The sequence below is a fragment of the Hippichthys cyanospilos genome, chromosome 6 (genome assembly GCF_059441005.1).
Source record: "Hippichthys cyanospilos isolate Australia breed blue-spotted pipefish chromosome 6, RoL_Hcya_1.0, whole genome shotgun sequence".
NCBI lineage: Eukaryota > Metazoa > Chordata > Actinopteri > Syngnathiformes > Syngnathidae > Hippichthys > Hippichthys cyanospilos.
The window spans coordinates 5065531-5078131 of record NC_142374.1 but is presented as its reverse complement, the minus strand read 5'-3'; the positions used below and the strand labels follow the sequence as shown (position 1 = coordinate 5078131).

At 35.6% G+C, this 12601-nt stretch overlaps 1 protein-coding gene across 2 annotated transcripts; it reads left to right on the top strand.

Annotated features, from left to right (window-relative positions):
* The first annotated feature begins 4827 nt into the window (after window positions 1–4827).
* syt19 (synaptotagmin XIX) lies at window positions 4828–12530 on the top strand. Of its 2 annotated transcripts, none has more exons than XM_088417551.1 (9): window positions 4828–4992; window positions 5672–5894; window positions 6009–6058; window positions 8088–8141; window positions 8460–8642; window positions 9197–9346; window positions 10834–10953; window positions 11575–11686; window positions 11798–12530. In XM_088417551.1, the coding sequence occupies exons 2-9, from the start codon at window positions 5690–5692 to the stop codon at window positions 12103–12105; spliced, it is 1182 nt and encodes a 393-aa protein (XP_088273677.1). In that variant the 5' UTR covers window positions 4828–4992; window positions 5672–5689; the 3' UTR covers window positions 12106–12530. The 2 variants fall into 2 exon arrangements, with proteins under 2 accessions (XP_088273677.1, XP_088273676.1); XM_088417550.1 differs by having other exon boundaries at window positions 5985–6058.
* Window positions 12531–12601: the final 71 nt, after the last annotated feature.

Here is a 12601-nt window from a genome sequence, read left to right as displayed (position 1 = left end):
ATGATTCAGATCAAGTGGAAGTTGAAATTTTATTGACAGGGGACTCTAATGGGCAGACTCTCCTGATACATATTGTATGATACTTTTGCATGTTTCCTTTTTAACTAACTCGGCTAACTGCTTGTCTGGAAAGTGCCACTGATAAACGTTGGCAGGCATGAAAATTGCTCAGTTTCCATTGAAATACTATACGTGGTTTTGAAAGCAAAATATGTGACTTTTGTAAATCATGGACATTCGATGATATCCTGGTTTCGTAATTGAGGTATGTGACAATTAGCGCCATTTTTGGTGATGTCAATTTTATACAGTATGATCACACTATGCCAGGTACGTTTGAGCTCTGAGAGAAATGTGCTATGGCTGAATAAAAATGCCTTTTCCACACTCAACATATCTCTCCTAATATTGAAGAATTTTAGGACATGCTCACGCAGTTACATCCAATTTGTACGATCCTGAAGAAAATTACGCAATGCCAAAAATAATGTCCTCAGAACAGTGGTCAGGAGACACAGGGTAGATAGTCATCATCCAAGTATTTTAATTAAAGAAAAAAAAAGTTCACAAGGCAATCTATTGGTTTGGGATGAATTTGAGTTGGAAACAATCGGTCCATTTTAATCGCCTAAAGTACAGGTATTTAAAATGGAATAACTTTTTAAAATATTAAAATATTCATCATATTCAATACAATTCCCTTCCCCTTTTCAAGCTCATTTTAGTGGCATTGGTCTTGCTGATAAGAACAAATGTTTTGATTTTTTCTTTTTTTGTCGTATATCCACATAATATATAACAACTTGTGTATGCATACACACAAGTGCGTCAAGCTACGACTGCAAATATTGCTTTCATAAGCTTAACGTGAAAACCAAATAAATGAAACTAGGCCACCTAGCCTAGGCTAGGGCTAGGTAGCAACTGGGCATCCTTGTTCTCGGACATGGTAATGTCAGTAATTCAATGTTTGTTGCGATGAACAAAATGACAGCCAATCAGTGACCACTTCAGGGTGTGACTTTTTGTACTTGAGTTGTCAGGGGATTGAAAAAGAATGGTCATTCTTTTTCAATCCCCTGACAACTCAAGTACAAAAAGCTCAATGTATGACACCATATTCATTCAAAATACATAGTTGGATATTAAAAATTAGATAACATGAATAAATCAATGCCATAATTATGAGTTATGAATCGCTTGCAGTTAATGTTTTGTCACCTAAACCTATGTCCAAAAGCAGTGATCATAAAGCTACAAAATGTTTGTCAACATCTCTACTTACTTCAACCTCTGATACTGTAATAATAGTATTCACAATAATGCAGAGGTCACCAACGAGGTGCTCGTGGACACTGGGTAGCTCCCGAGTATCACATGAGAATCACACTATAACTATTCTGTAAACCGTTTACAAGTGATAGAACATAGTGATTTTCTAGGAATTTTACGAGCAATTATGCATATATGACATAAAAATTAAATATTACGCTTGATTTACATATTTACTGCATCTGTGTCTTAATTATCTGTAAGAAATAAATAACATGATCAGGGTCTTTACATAAACTGGTAGCCCTTTGTATTACTCAGCAGGAAAGAAGTAGCTCTCGGTTTCAAAAAGGTTGGTGATCCCTGCAATAATCCCTTCACTCGCGATGAAAGAATAAGGAAATTAGTCATAGCCTTCCTTTTTTTTTTTTAATCTCATGTGGGCCCTTTTTTCTTTGAAAAGCAAAATAAATGAGACCCTAATGCTCAATATACTCAGATGTGCTTTTGCATTGAAAAAAGAAAAAGAAAAAAAAAAAACAGCTCCGGCCCTGCCATCTAAATGCCAAAGAGCACAATGATGGTTTGATTGGGTTTACAGCCCTGGCATCTTTTTATATTGAGCAATTTCCTTCCAAAAACTTCATCTTCCAATTTTTATATATATATATATATATATATATATATATATATATATATATATATATATATATATATATATATATATATATATATATATATATATATATATATATATAAGGGGGATTCAACAGCATTTCAGATAATGACAGAAATACAGAGGGAGCTTTTTCTGGCTCTTCCTTGCCTGACTTTTTTTTATTACTAAGTACAGATGTCTTGTCACTGGAATAACTGGAACATAGCTGTTTGACATCGCAACATGCTCCAAAACATCTTCAACATTCCCTCACTTACTCAATTGGTGTTCATTTGGTGTTTGAGTACTTTTTAAAATGATTCTTTTTTTAATGTTTTAATGTCTTTACCACTTGTCCTCATTCGTGTCACGAGCGAGTTGAAAGTATACATTGGACTGGTCTCCAACCTGTCACACAGGACAAACAATCATTTAGACAAACGCACATGCAGTTTGAGTTCTGCATAAAATAAGTGTCCTTGAAGTTTACGGAAAAACTAAACACATTATGTATAACACATTGCGTAATTGAGCAAGCCACATTGTCATGCACATCCGTGAGCATAATCCATCCATCCATTACCTTAGCTGCTTCTCCTTTTGAGGCTGGTAGGCGTGCAGAGCTTTTTTCAGCTGCCTTCCGGAAGTAGATAGGGTATACCCTGAATTGGTTGCCAATCAATCGCTGGGCACACGAAGATGAACAACAATTCATTCTCACAAACATACCTAAGGACAATTTAGACTTAGAGCATTCCATGTACCTACTACGCCTGTTTCTGGAATGTGGGAGGAAACCCGAGCACCCAAAGAAATTGCTAGCCTCATGCGTGCACAAAATGTCTCTTGTATTTCCCGGATTCTAAACCGCAATGGTATATAAACCGCAACATTGAAAATGAATCATTTAAATGTATTATTATTTGAATTAAAAAAAAAAATTCAGGTGCTATGTATCCTTAGCTGATTAGCGGTTTTATGTTTCTAGTTTTACGGCGACCTAAAAAGTGTAATGGTCAATGGCCGTTGTTCAAATAAAGCAGAGCAAAAGGAAAGACAGTCTGCTTGCTTGAATCGTCGTTATTTAGCCGTTTAGCTGGCGAAAAACCAGACGCTTCGAAGTGAGGACTGCATAAAGATCTTGTATAAAAGTTTGTGTTTGATATACAGTATCCAGTATATATGATTGTATTTATAAGATTATAATTGCATATATTATTTAGGTGCAGTGTGTGCAAGGTTCACTAAATTCATCTATCAAATAAACAATTGGAGACAGAATGCTGTTAAAGAGAGGATGTTGCAGTTGGTAGACAATTTAAAAAAAATACATTAAAAAAATGAAATAAAACTTTCATATACCATATTTTTGCATAAATATCTGATGTTATGACCTGCGGCTTATAGTCCAGTACTGCTTATCCGTGGCAAAAGATATATTTTTTTGGTCAATTTTTGCTGCTGCGGCTTAAATACTGGTGCGACTCATAGTTCGGAAAATATGGGAGTTTTATGGCCATAAGATTATCTGTAAGCCCATAAGAAATCCATAAGACTTAAAGGAAAGCCGTACGACTTGACAGGTCTGCTGTTGTTTTCTCCTCTTGTCCCTCGACTGGTGACCCTCATGTGTGGCGTCCGACCTGGAATGATAGCAGAGGACTCGCTGGAACCTCGTCTACTGCCGACTGCATGGCATGCGTTTTTAGTTTGGACTTTTAATCTTTTAAGAGACATTTGCATGTGTTTTTATGAGTGACTTTTAGCTTTAGAGTTGGCCAAACGGCGACCAACCAATAAACTGTTTGAAGTGAACTCTCTCGTGTGGTTGTTGAACAGTGGTTGTTGTCAAACTGACAAAGGGGTGGTTGAGAAGGGTAGTTTTGCAGCGTGGCTACCACCTCACACCCCATGTGACAAAACCATATTAAAAATGAAAAAATAAATAAATCAATTGCTTGACTCACTCAATCAGTTGTCCTATGCTTCTTTCAATACAAAATCCATTCTTTTTTCTTTCCTCAGAAGGACTTCAATGACTTGCTTGTAGAGTTTCTGCATTACATTTCCAATAAATCCTTTTGTATTGACCTAAACGCCAATGCTTGGAAGTCGCGTCGCTCCAAATTCCGTTTTGCTCTTCTTCAGCGATTGTGGGTTAAAAAAAAGTGAGTAAATTTGAATTTTCTTCTAAATGTCCATGGGTCTGGCTTGTACTTACGCTCAATGGTTGCTCAACCATGAGCTGACCGTTAGCTCATGGTTCAGCAACATGCTGTTTTCTTTTGTTTTTCTTTTTTTTTTTTAAATAACTTTTTAACTACTTCCAACGTTAAACATGGTTGGTCAATATAGCACAGCCTTGCTGCAGTGAGCATACGCATCACTTTCAACATGAGGCCTCTAGATGGCGATCTTTTGACTCGATTGGCTATTACAGTGGTCTATTAAGTATACGGGCTGCTCACATATGCATCTGCGCTTGATCTTTTGTATTTGAATACTATATTTGAAAACTTTTTGAACAATTTTTATTTTTATTTCAAAGGTCAAAAGAATAAATTCAACTTCCAGGTTGAGGTGTCACAATGTATAAAATTCTCATATGACCTAATGTGTATAAATTTGGATACATACACTATATCGAGTACACCGAATAGAACCCCTGCATGGCACATTAAGTGAATTTGAAAGAGTTAATAAATGGTTTGAAACTGCTATTTGTACATTTTATTGACAGTAACACAGGTCTGATGATAAAGTAACCTTTCAGAGAGAAAGGTCTGCCAATCAAGTCATGCTCTGCCTCCTAAATTATCAACAAGATCTCAACTAACAAGTTTTCCCAGAAGCCTGTGGCGGAACTCATCCTGTTATGTGTTTGCGTGAGTTTGCTTTTGAAGAGCTTGGAGCAAGGGAGTGTGTCTTGTCTCAAAGAATGAGGAAGAGGTGTTCATGAGTTTCCAGCTGTATTCTTTAAACAAAACAAAAAAGATTTACAGCCAAAGCGAGCTATGGATCAACATGCTTCACTAAAATCACCTTGATTCCCAGTGAATAAAGTAAGTGGTTTTTGTTTGTTTATTTTGTTTTGAATGTGTTTGGCTATTTTATTGTTCATTCGTGAGTATTGTTGTAGTATGAATGTGAACTTTATTTTGATTGGAATTTGCTTTTACGGTGAGAGTGTGTTTTTATTTCTAATGCAGCTGTTTCCGTGAGATATTTTATTTTACTTTAATGAAGTGGTTTAAAAAATATGGATTTTTATCTTGATTTACAATTTTGATAAAATTGTTCTGACATACGCTTCACTTCATACACTAAATATATTACTGTGTTTGTGTTGGTCATTTTGGAAGGTTTTGCAGTTGTCAGCAATGACAAACACCAAGACTAACATTTGTGTTTTGTGTTTTAATTTTGTGGCCAAAGCAAGAGAAATTCATCATGATGGTTGAATCTGACACTGTACAGATAAATTCGAAAATGTATTCAGGTACTGCTGTACACACTGAAGAAAAATAATAAATGCATATAATAAAGTGTTTTCCAGAATACCACAATGTTGACCACTTTCATTTAAGTAACATCTGCTGTGTACAGTTTAAATATGTATTTATTTATTTTAGTTGGTGTAACTTCAATTTTCTGCTCAGTATCAAGTGTGGTTAATTGTTTTGAAATATTTGCTTTGACGATAGTCCTTGCCAAATAATCTTGTGTTTTACTGGTTTGTAGCCCCCATGGAGCTAGAAAATGATAGTCCTTTCATCGGGCTATTACCTCTCTGGGAGGTTTCTGACATCTGCTGCAGCGTTGAGGTTTCCCTTCTCGGATGCAGTGAAATACAGCATCCTTGGCTTGTCAGTTGCTCTTCTTCTGGTGGCGGTGGGCATCTTGGCCTGGCAGGCTTTTAGATGCTTCAAACGCCCGTCTGCCGTACCCATTCGAGCTCAAGCAGGTGAGCACAAGGATTAGAATAATAGCAAACATAACATTATTTGTGAAGACATTATCTAATAAAAACATTTATGTCTAATCTTCAATGTAGTGAATGGTGATTTGCTATACACAGATGAGGTAGCTGAAATAACAAGAGCGCACAAAAGAATACCGACTATCAAGGTGAGAACTCATGGTAAGCAGAGATGTGAAGTCCAGGACCAGAAAGTAAAAACCCTGCCACAGTTTGGTAATTGCTACAGGTTCTTCTAATCAACCTGCAATCAAATGAGCTCTTCTCTTACCAGCTCAGTAGAAGCACCTGTGACTAAAGCCAAACTGTGGCAAGGATTTTACTTTCTGAACCTGAATTTCCCATCTTTGATGACAGGACACTACTATTTGATTTGAAGTGATCTGATTGGAATGGATGTTTAAGGAACATACACAGTGCAATACTTGATGATATTTAACCATCGTATTTTTTTTTTTAAATTGACACTTTTGAATAGATTACAGCTTTGGATTCAACATATTGTGCTTTTCTCGGTCTGCTTTGTATGATGTATGATGCTTTAATACCTGAAATGACTTCCGATTCACACCTATGAATTGTCAAAAGTTCATGAGTGAATGGCAAATATAAAGTGCATATAAAATATGAGCTTACCATTAACGACAAACAAACGAAAGCCCTCTGCTTGTTTGGGTCTCAAAAATACTTTTATGACTGCTGCCTCAAAATGTACAAAAATGTACAAAAAACAAATTGATGAAATCAAATACATAACTGAATCACAAATGCAATTAATTTCAATACAAAACGTGTATTATATGCAAATGAGTTCTTTTCAATACAAAACCTTTGCATACGCTAACATATACCAAGGAGAAATACCTAGCCCACACGAAAATGCTAACAAGTCAAACGCATGAAAGGCAGTACTGGATAACATGCTGAAGACAAGAACTAACATTATTTAACATATATATATATATATATATATATATATATATATATATATATATATATATATATATATATATATATATATATATATATATATATATATATATATATATATATATATATATATAATTTTTTATTTTTTTCTGCTCAATTTTTGCTGTTGCGGCTTATATACCGGTTAGGTTTATAGTCCGGAAAATACGGTATGTCTAAGTTGAATAAGAGAATGAAGTTGGTGCTTGTAAAAGCACATTGATTGACAGCTTGCTATCCAATGAGATTGCTTGTTGTGTTCACCCGGAGCGAGCAAACGAGAGTGCGTCACATCGACTTGGGCGGGAGGAGGTGGGCTTTTATTATCAAAGTACAAAAACTAACAAGGTATTTCTGTCAAATGATACAATACAGTAATATTAATAGTATTAAAAGTAATTCTCCAGCCCAAGTCCGTGTTGACGCACTCTCGTTTGCCCTTTCCGGTTGAACACAGGGCAAACGAAAGTGCGTCAACGGATAGCGTACAAGCAATCTCATTGGATACCAAGCTGTCAATCACTGTGCTTTTACAAGCACCGATTGGCTGGTTTTGTGGCACAAACGTAACGCGTGAGCAGAACTGAGCGAGCGCAGAGGACGACTGGAGCGAGCGAGAGCTCGATGTTGCGCAAACGCGATGTTGAGCGAGGGAGTGAGGAGTATCGCGAGCGAGAGTGAGATATTGAGCAACAGAGGGCTATCCCGAGCGAGCAAAGTGGCGTTTATAGTCCGGAAATTACGGTAATTTCCTCTACTAATCCTCAGACTGAAAAAGACAACAACAAAAAATCTGATTTTGTGACTGTATTTATTTAATGAAAGTATTTAATTTAATCAATGCAGTGAAACACAAACATTAATATTGTCATGAAAGTCAAACTTAAAGCACAATCGTACAGCACAGTAGTCATGTGGAATGCCATTTGCCAAGGAAAATAAACATTTAAACTCAAAGGCTCATTATTGCAGCCTTTTAATAGTAAGCTAATAGATAGCTAATATAAACACTTATTGCATTACGTTTGCCATTAGCGATGGAGGTAGGTTGCCATATTGCACTCGCTGCCCCTTCGACCAACCACTGGAAGAAGTAGTGAATTTATGTGATTAAAAATATACAGAATTATGCAGGAGTTTTTCAAACTAATAAATGAACATGCCAAAAGAAAAAAAAAAGAATATTCAACATGGGCGCTATTTTTGCAGGTCGAGGATGTTGAAACGGACATCGAATCTCAACAAAAAGCACCAGAGGATAAAGTCTGTATCAATCTTTTCTTATATCTTTCTTAGTGTATCAGATCTCATGAGACCACTTTACAATCGAACTCGATAGATTTTTAAGCAGTGCTGTACGTCTTTTGGCAGTCCTGTATAGAAACACCTTTGAACCTATGGAAACAAGTAAAAAAAATAAAGATACATTGCAATGTTTAAGGGTCAGAAACATGCTGAAACAAATAATTTAAAGCATTTGAACAGTCGATAACATTAGCAAATATTTGGTTGAAGACTGCAATTAATTGAACAACAAATATAATGAAAAGTATCAACGGATTTCTTCATTTTTGCCCGCAGACGTCAAACGGATGGCTACATTATTCTGTTTACTATGATGCGCAGCAGCACCATCTTGTGGTTACCATCTTGAAGGTGGCAGGGGTACAGCAGCAAAAACAAATCTGCAGCCTTCAGCTGTTTGTCCAACTAAAGCTCCTCTGGACCGGATCTGTAATGGAGGGGCCTTACATTGATGAAGTGGTAGGTTCAATTATTATTATTATTATTATTATTATTATTATTATTATTATTATTATTATTATTATTATTATTATTATTATTATTATAAGTAGTAGTATAGCAGCAGTATTAACATGCTAAAAATGGTTAAAGTAAATGATCAAATCTCTGGCTGACAACATAATCATTACAAATTAAGCCTAACTATAATTGTGATAATACATGTATTTTTTTTTAATCCATGCAATTTTTAATCGTTTGTTTTTGCGATTTAAAGATCATTTTAGCATGGATCGGAGGTAAATAACTGGGAAAGATCTTGAATAGTTTTGAGTGAATTAAATATGTATAGTTGGGTATTAACAATTTTGGATATGGATTTTTTTTTATTATTATTAACGGCTCCTATTTAACCTTTTATAGTCTTTTGTTATTTTTTTGTGTCATGTTTGTTTTAACTAAAAGATGCTCATGCACCTGTGTATCCCTGTGTGTGAGATTAATTGTCCATGTGCACCTCCTACAAAATGACCTCATGCTGTTGTTGTGGTGTCTTATGGTTCCGATCCTCTTAGAATGAAGGGACACCACTTGCTCTGCGCACAGTGCTGCAGGAATGGCAGACTCGAATTGTTAAAGGCACCTGTAACCCATTATTTGGAGACCAGTTCACCTGTCTTCTGAATGATGAAAAGGAGCTGGATCACCTAGTCCTCAGGATGGAGGTTTCGTAATATGCGCACATTTCACTTTGGCAGTATGAGGAAATGATTTACCGTTCATTGTCTCCCTTTTTGACCAGAGAGTACTCATGTTATATTACAATAATCTGGGTGCGAGACTATGTTTTGAAAGATTATCAAGCAGGACAGACTTCTATATAAAGAAGGGGTGTCAAACACACAGCCCGCAGGCCGGATCCGTCATTGCAAGGAGGTTTATTCCAGCCCACAAATGACTTTGTTTAAATATATATATATATATATATATATATATATATATATATATATATATATATATATATATATATATATATATATATATATATATATATATATATATATATATATATATATATATATATATATATATATATATATATTTGACCCAACCTGTTAGGCTATTATCAAAAGACAAAATTGTTACCAGCGAAGTGACAAGTTGTCACAATGTGTGAAATAGCTTGCTGATCACTTCAGTGACAAAATGGAATACTGTACTACACTTGCATTCACATTAGCATTAGCATCTAGCTTCATTGTGCTACTGCTCAGCAACAGGTAAAATCCTATGATTGCACCAAAGACTTTCACAGTGGGCAGGGGTCGCCATCTGGGTCCTTACCAGACACTCGGCTGTGGTAAGTGTCGTATAATAAACAATATGTCTTTGTTTACAGCTCAGTAGTTAGCACACAGTGCTTCCATATTCAATGTGACATCTTCCTGTGTCATGTTTGTCATTACGTGGATGCCACTGCCCAAAATGTTAGTTTATTTTGTTTCGTTGCACTTGTCTTTACTCCTTGAAAATATGTATTACAACTACATATTTCGATTGGGGCATTTCCCTTCAATTGGATATTTATTTATTTATTTATTTATTTATTTATTCCTTTACAATTTTTTTTTAAGTTGATCTTGATAAAGAAGTTGAAGTTGATCTTGATAGTGAAGTTGATAATGTGTTCTCTTCAAAATATGTATTTTTTGAACAAATGGAAAAGAGTTTGTGGAAATTGTCCATTCTTTTCAAGCAATATAAGGAAAAAATATTTAGGATCTATAGAGGAACAAAAAGGAAGTTACTGTATTTTACTGTTTTTATACTTATATATTTTACAACAATATATTTACATTTGACTACCGTTATTTGCTGGGAATTTGCACAAGGTCAGTGAGCTTATTAAAAAAAAAAATCTACTTATAAAAGACTCTACCGGGTAATTGTTTTTAAGTGATATACCATAATTTTACTACTCAGGCCCACTTGACAATAGGTTTTCATAATGTGGCTCCTTAGCTAACATGAGTTTGACACCCCTGCTATAGAGTAAAGACATAAAGTAAAAATAAAATAAAATAGCATCGAATTCCTTTCTTGTCATTGTATAGCTGGGAGCGCTGCTCTGATTGGTGAATATTAAGTACTTTACTTATTCAAGTAAATAACTACACTAACTTAACCCCACTCATTTGTTTGTGTGTGTTAGGTGAGAGATTTTGACAAATTTTCCAGACATGTAGCATTGGGAGAGGTGAGGATCCCTCTCAAACATCTGAATATTTCTTACCCTCTGGAGCTAAAGGGAATGCTCAACACCCCACAGAAGGTAAAAATAAGCCCCACTTGGAAAGACAAACACAAGTGGGATTTTCATAAACATGCACAAAATCATGTACATTTTAAGATTTGGTCCTCATTAAAAGTGGCAGGTAGTAGAAGTGCACGTAGTCTTTGACAGTGCTGATAACAAGCATGCAAGCAAGTATACTGTTGTGCTAAATAACTATTCATACTCACTATGTCAATACGTTGTGAACCACTACTACACAATCAGTGGCCTTAATATCACCACTCATTCACAAACATTGGATATTATTATGATAAATAGACTTTGTTGTACACAGTTTAAGCAACCATAAAACTCATGATGTGTTCTCCTGCTGCATACCGAATACAACTCTACTGAGAACATGTCAAGAGGTAATTGTTTAGCAAACACCTGTCTTTCAAAGGCATTAAAGATTTGGAAAATGTTACAGTAGTTTTTTTTTTTTTTTTTTTTTTTTTATCCATAGAAACAGTAATGACCCTTTGAATGACAAATCCAATTTCAAAATCCAGTGTGCTATTGCTTTTCTGTCACTGTTTCTTTCTGTTACTTGTCTAATTATATAGCAGTGCCATTTTATATACACTATATATGTGTATGTGTAATCCCAATTGACAGGATCTTGTTGGCGAAGTTCTTTTGTCACTGAGGTTTCTCCCAACATCTCAGAGGATTGAGGTTGGATTGTTAAAGGTCCGAACAGTCCAAAAGGACCTTCACTTGGATGCAGGTAACACACAAAACCCTCACAAATGTAGCCAGCAGCTTCAATAGGCACAACATACAATAATAATAACAACAAAGTGTTGAGTTTTTAATGCACATTTTCTGTGTTGTGCAGTCCTCCATGTTAGGGTCAGCGTGCAGTGCAACCGCTGCAAGTTGAAGTACCAGAAAACCTCCGCAGTGGCGCTTGACACAGTAACTGTCTTCAACGAAGTTCTTGTTTTCTCCTTGCCGGAATTCACTGTGCAACAGTGTAAAATTTTGGTCTCCGTTTTTGAGACTCACTCAAGTAAGAAATCATCCAAGCGCCTAATTGGACAGTTAACCATCAAAAAGGACAATAATTCAGAAAATGAACACTTGAGTCTTATGTTCCGCTCAGTCCGTCAGCCCATAGCTAAGTGGCATGCTTTACTTATTTGACATAATTTTACAACTTCCTCTACAACTCCTGGGTGCCTGCCTGGCTTTTTAAATCATGTGAATCGTACTATTCACAAGCTTACGTTATAAGTCACTTTGAACGCACTTTTTTATTAATGACATCCAGGAAAGTCTTACAAGCTGCTCATATTTTAATGGGGATGACTGTAATTTTAGGAGTTACACTTTCCTGACTGCTGTATTCTACACCACGACTCATCTGCGGTCTTTTATAACAGACATTTGCTTCCCTCTACTGGCTTAATATTGTATTGCATTGCCCGAACCAATCAGACTAACTCAATGTGCACTTTTTCAGTTATGTATTTTAATGTTGATTACTTTTCTATACAACCACTAAAATTTCTTCTTAACAGCTGTGTTACGTGCTTTAAAGTTTTATTAAAAGAGAACTCTCTACACGAGCTTTTGAGTGAAACCGTTTTTTGGGAAAACTAGCTTGTAATGTCATGCATAAACATTGTGTCACATTGGT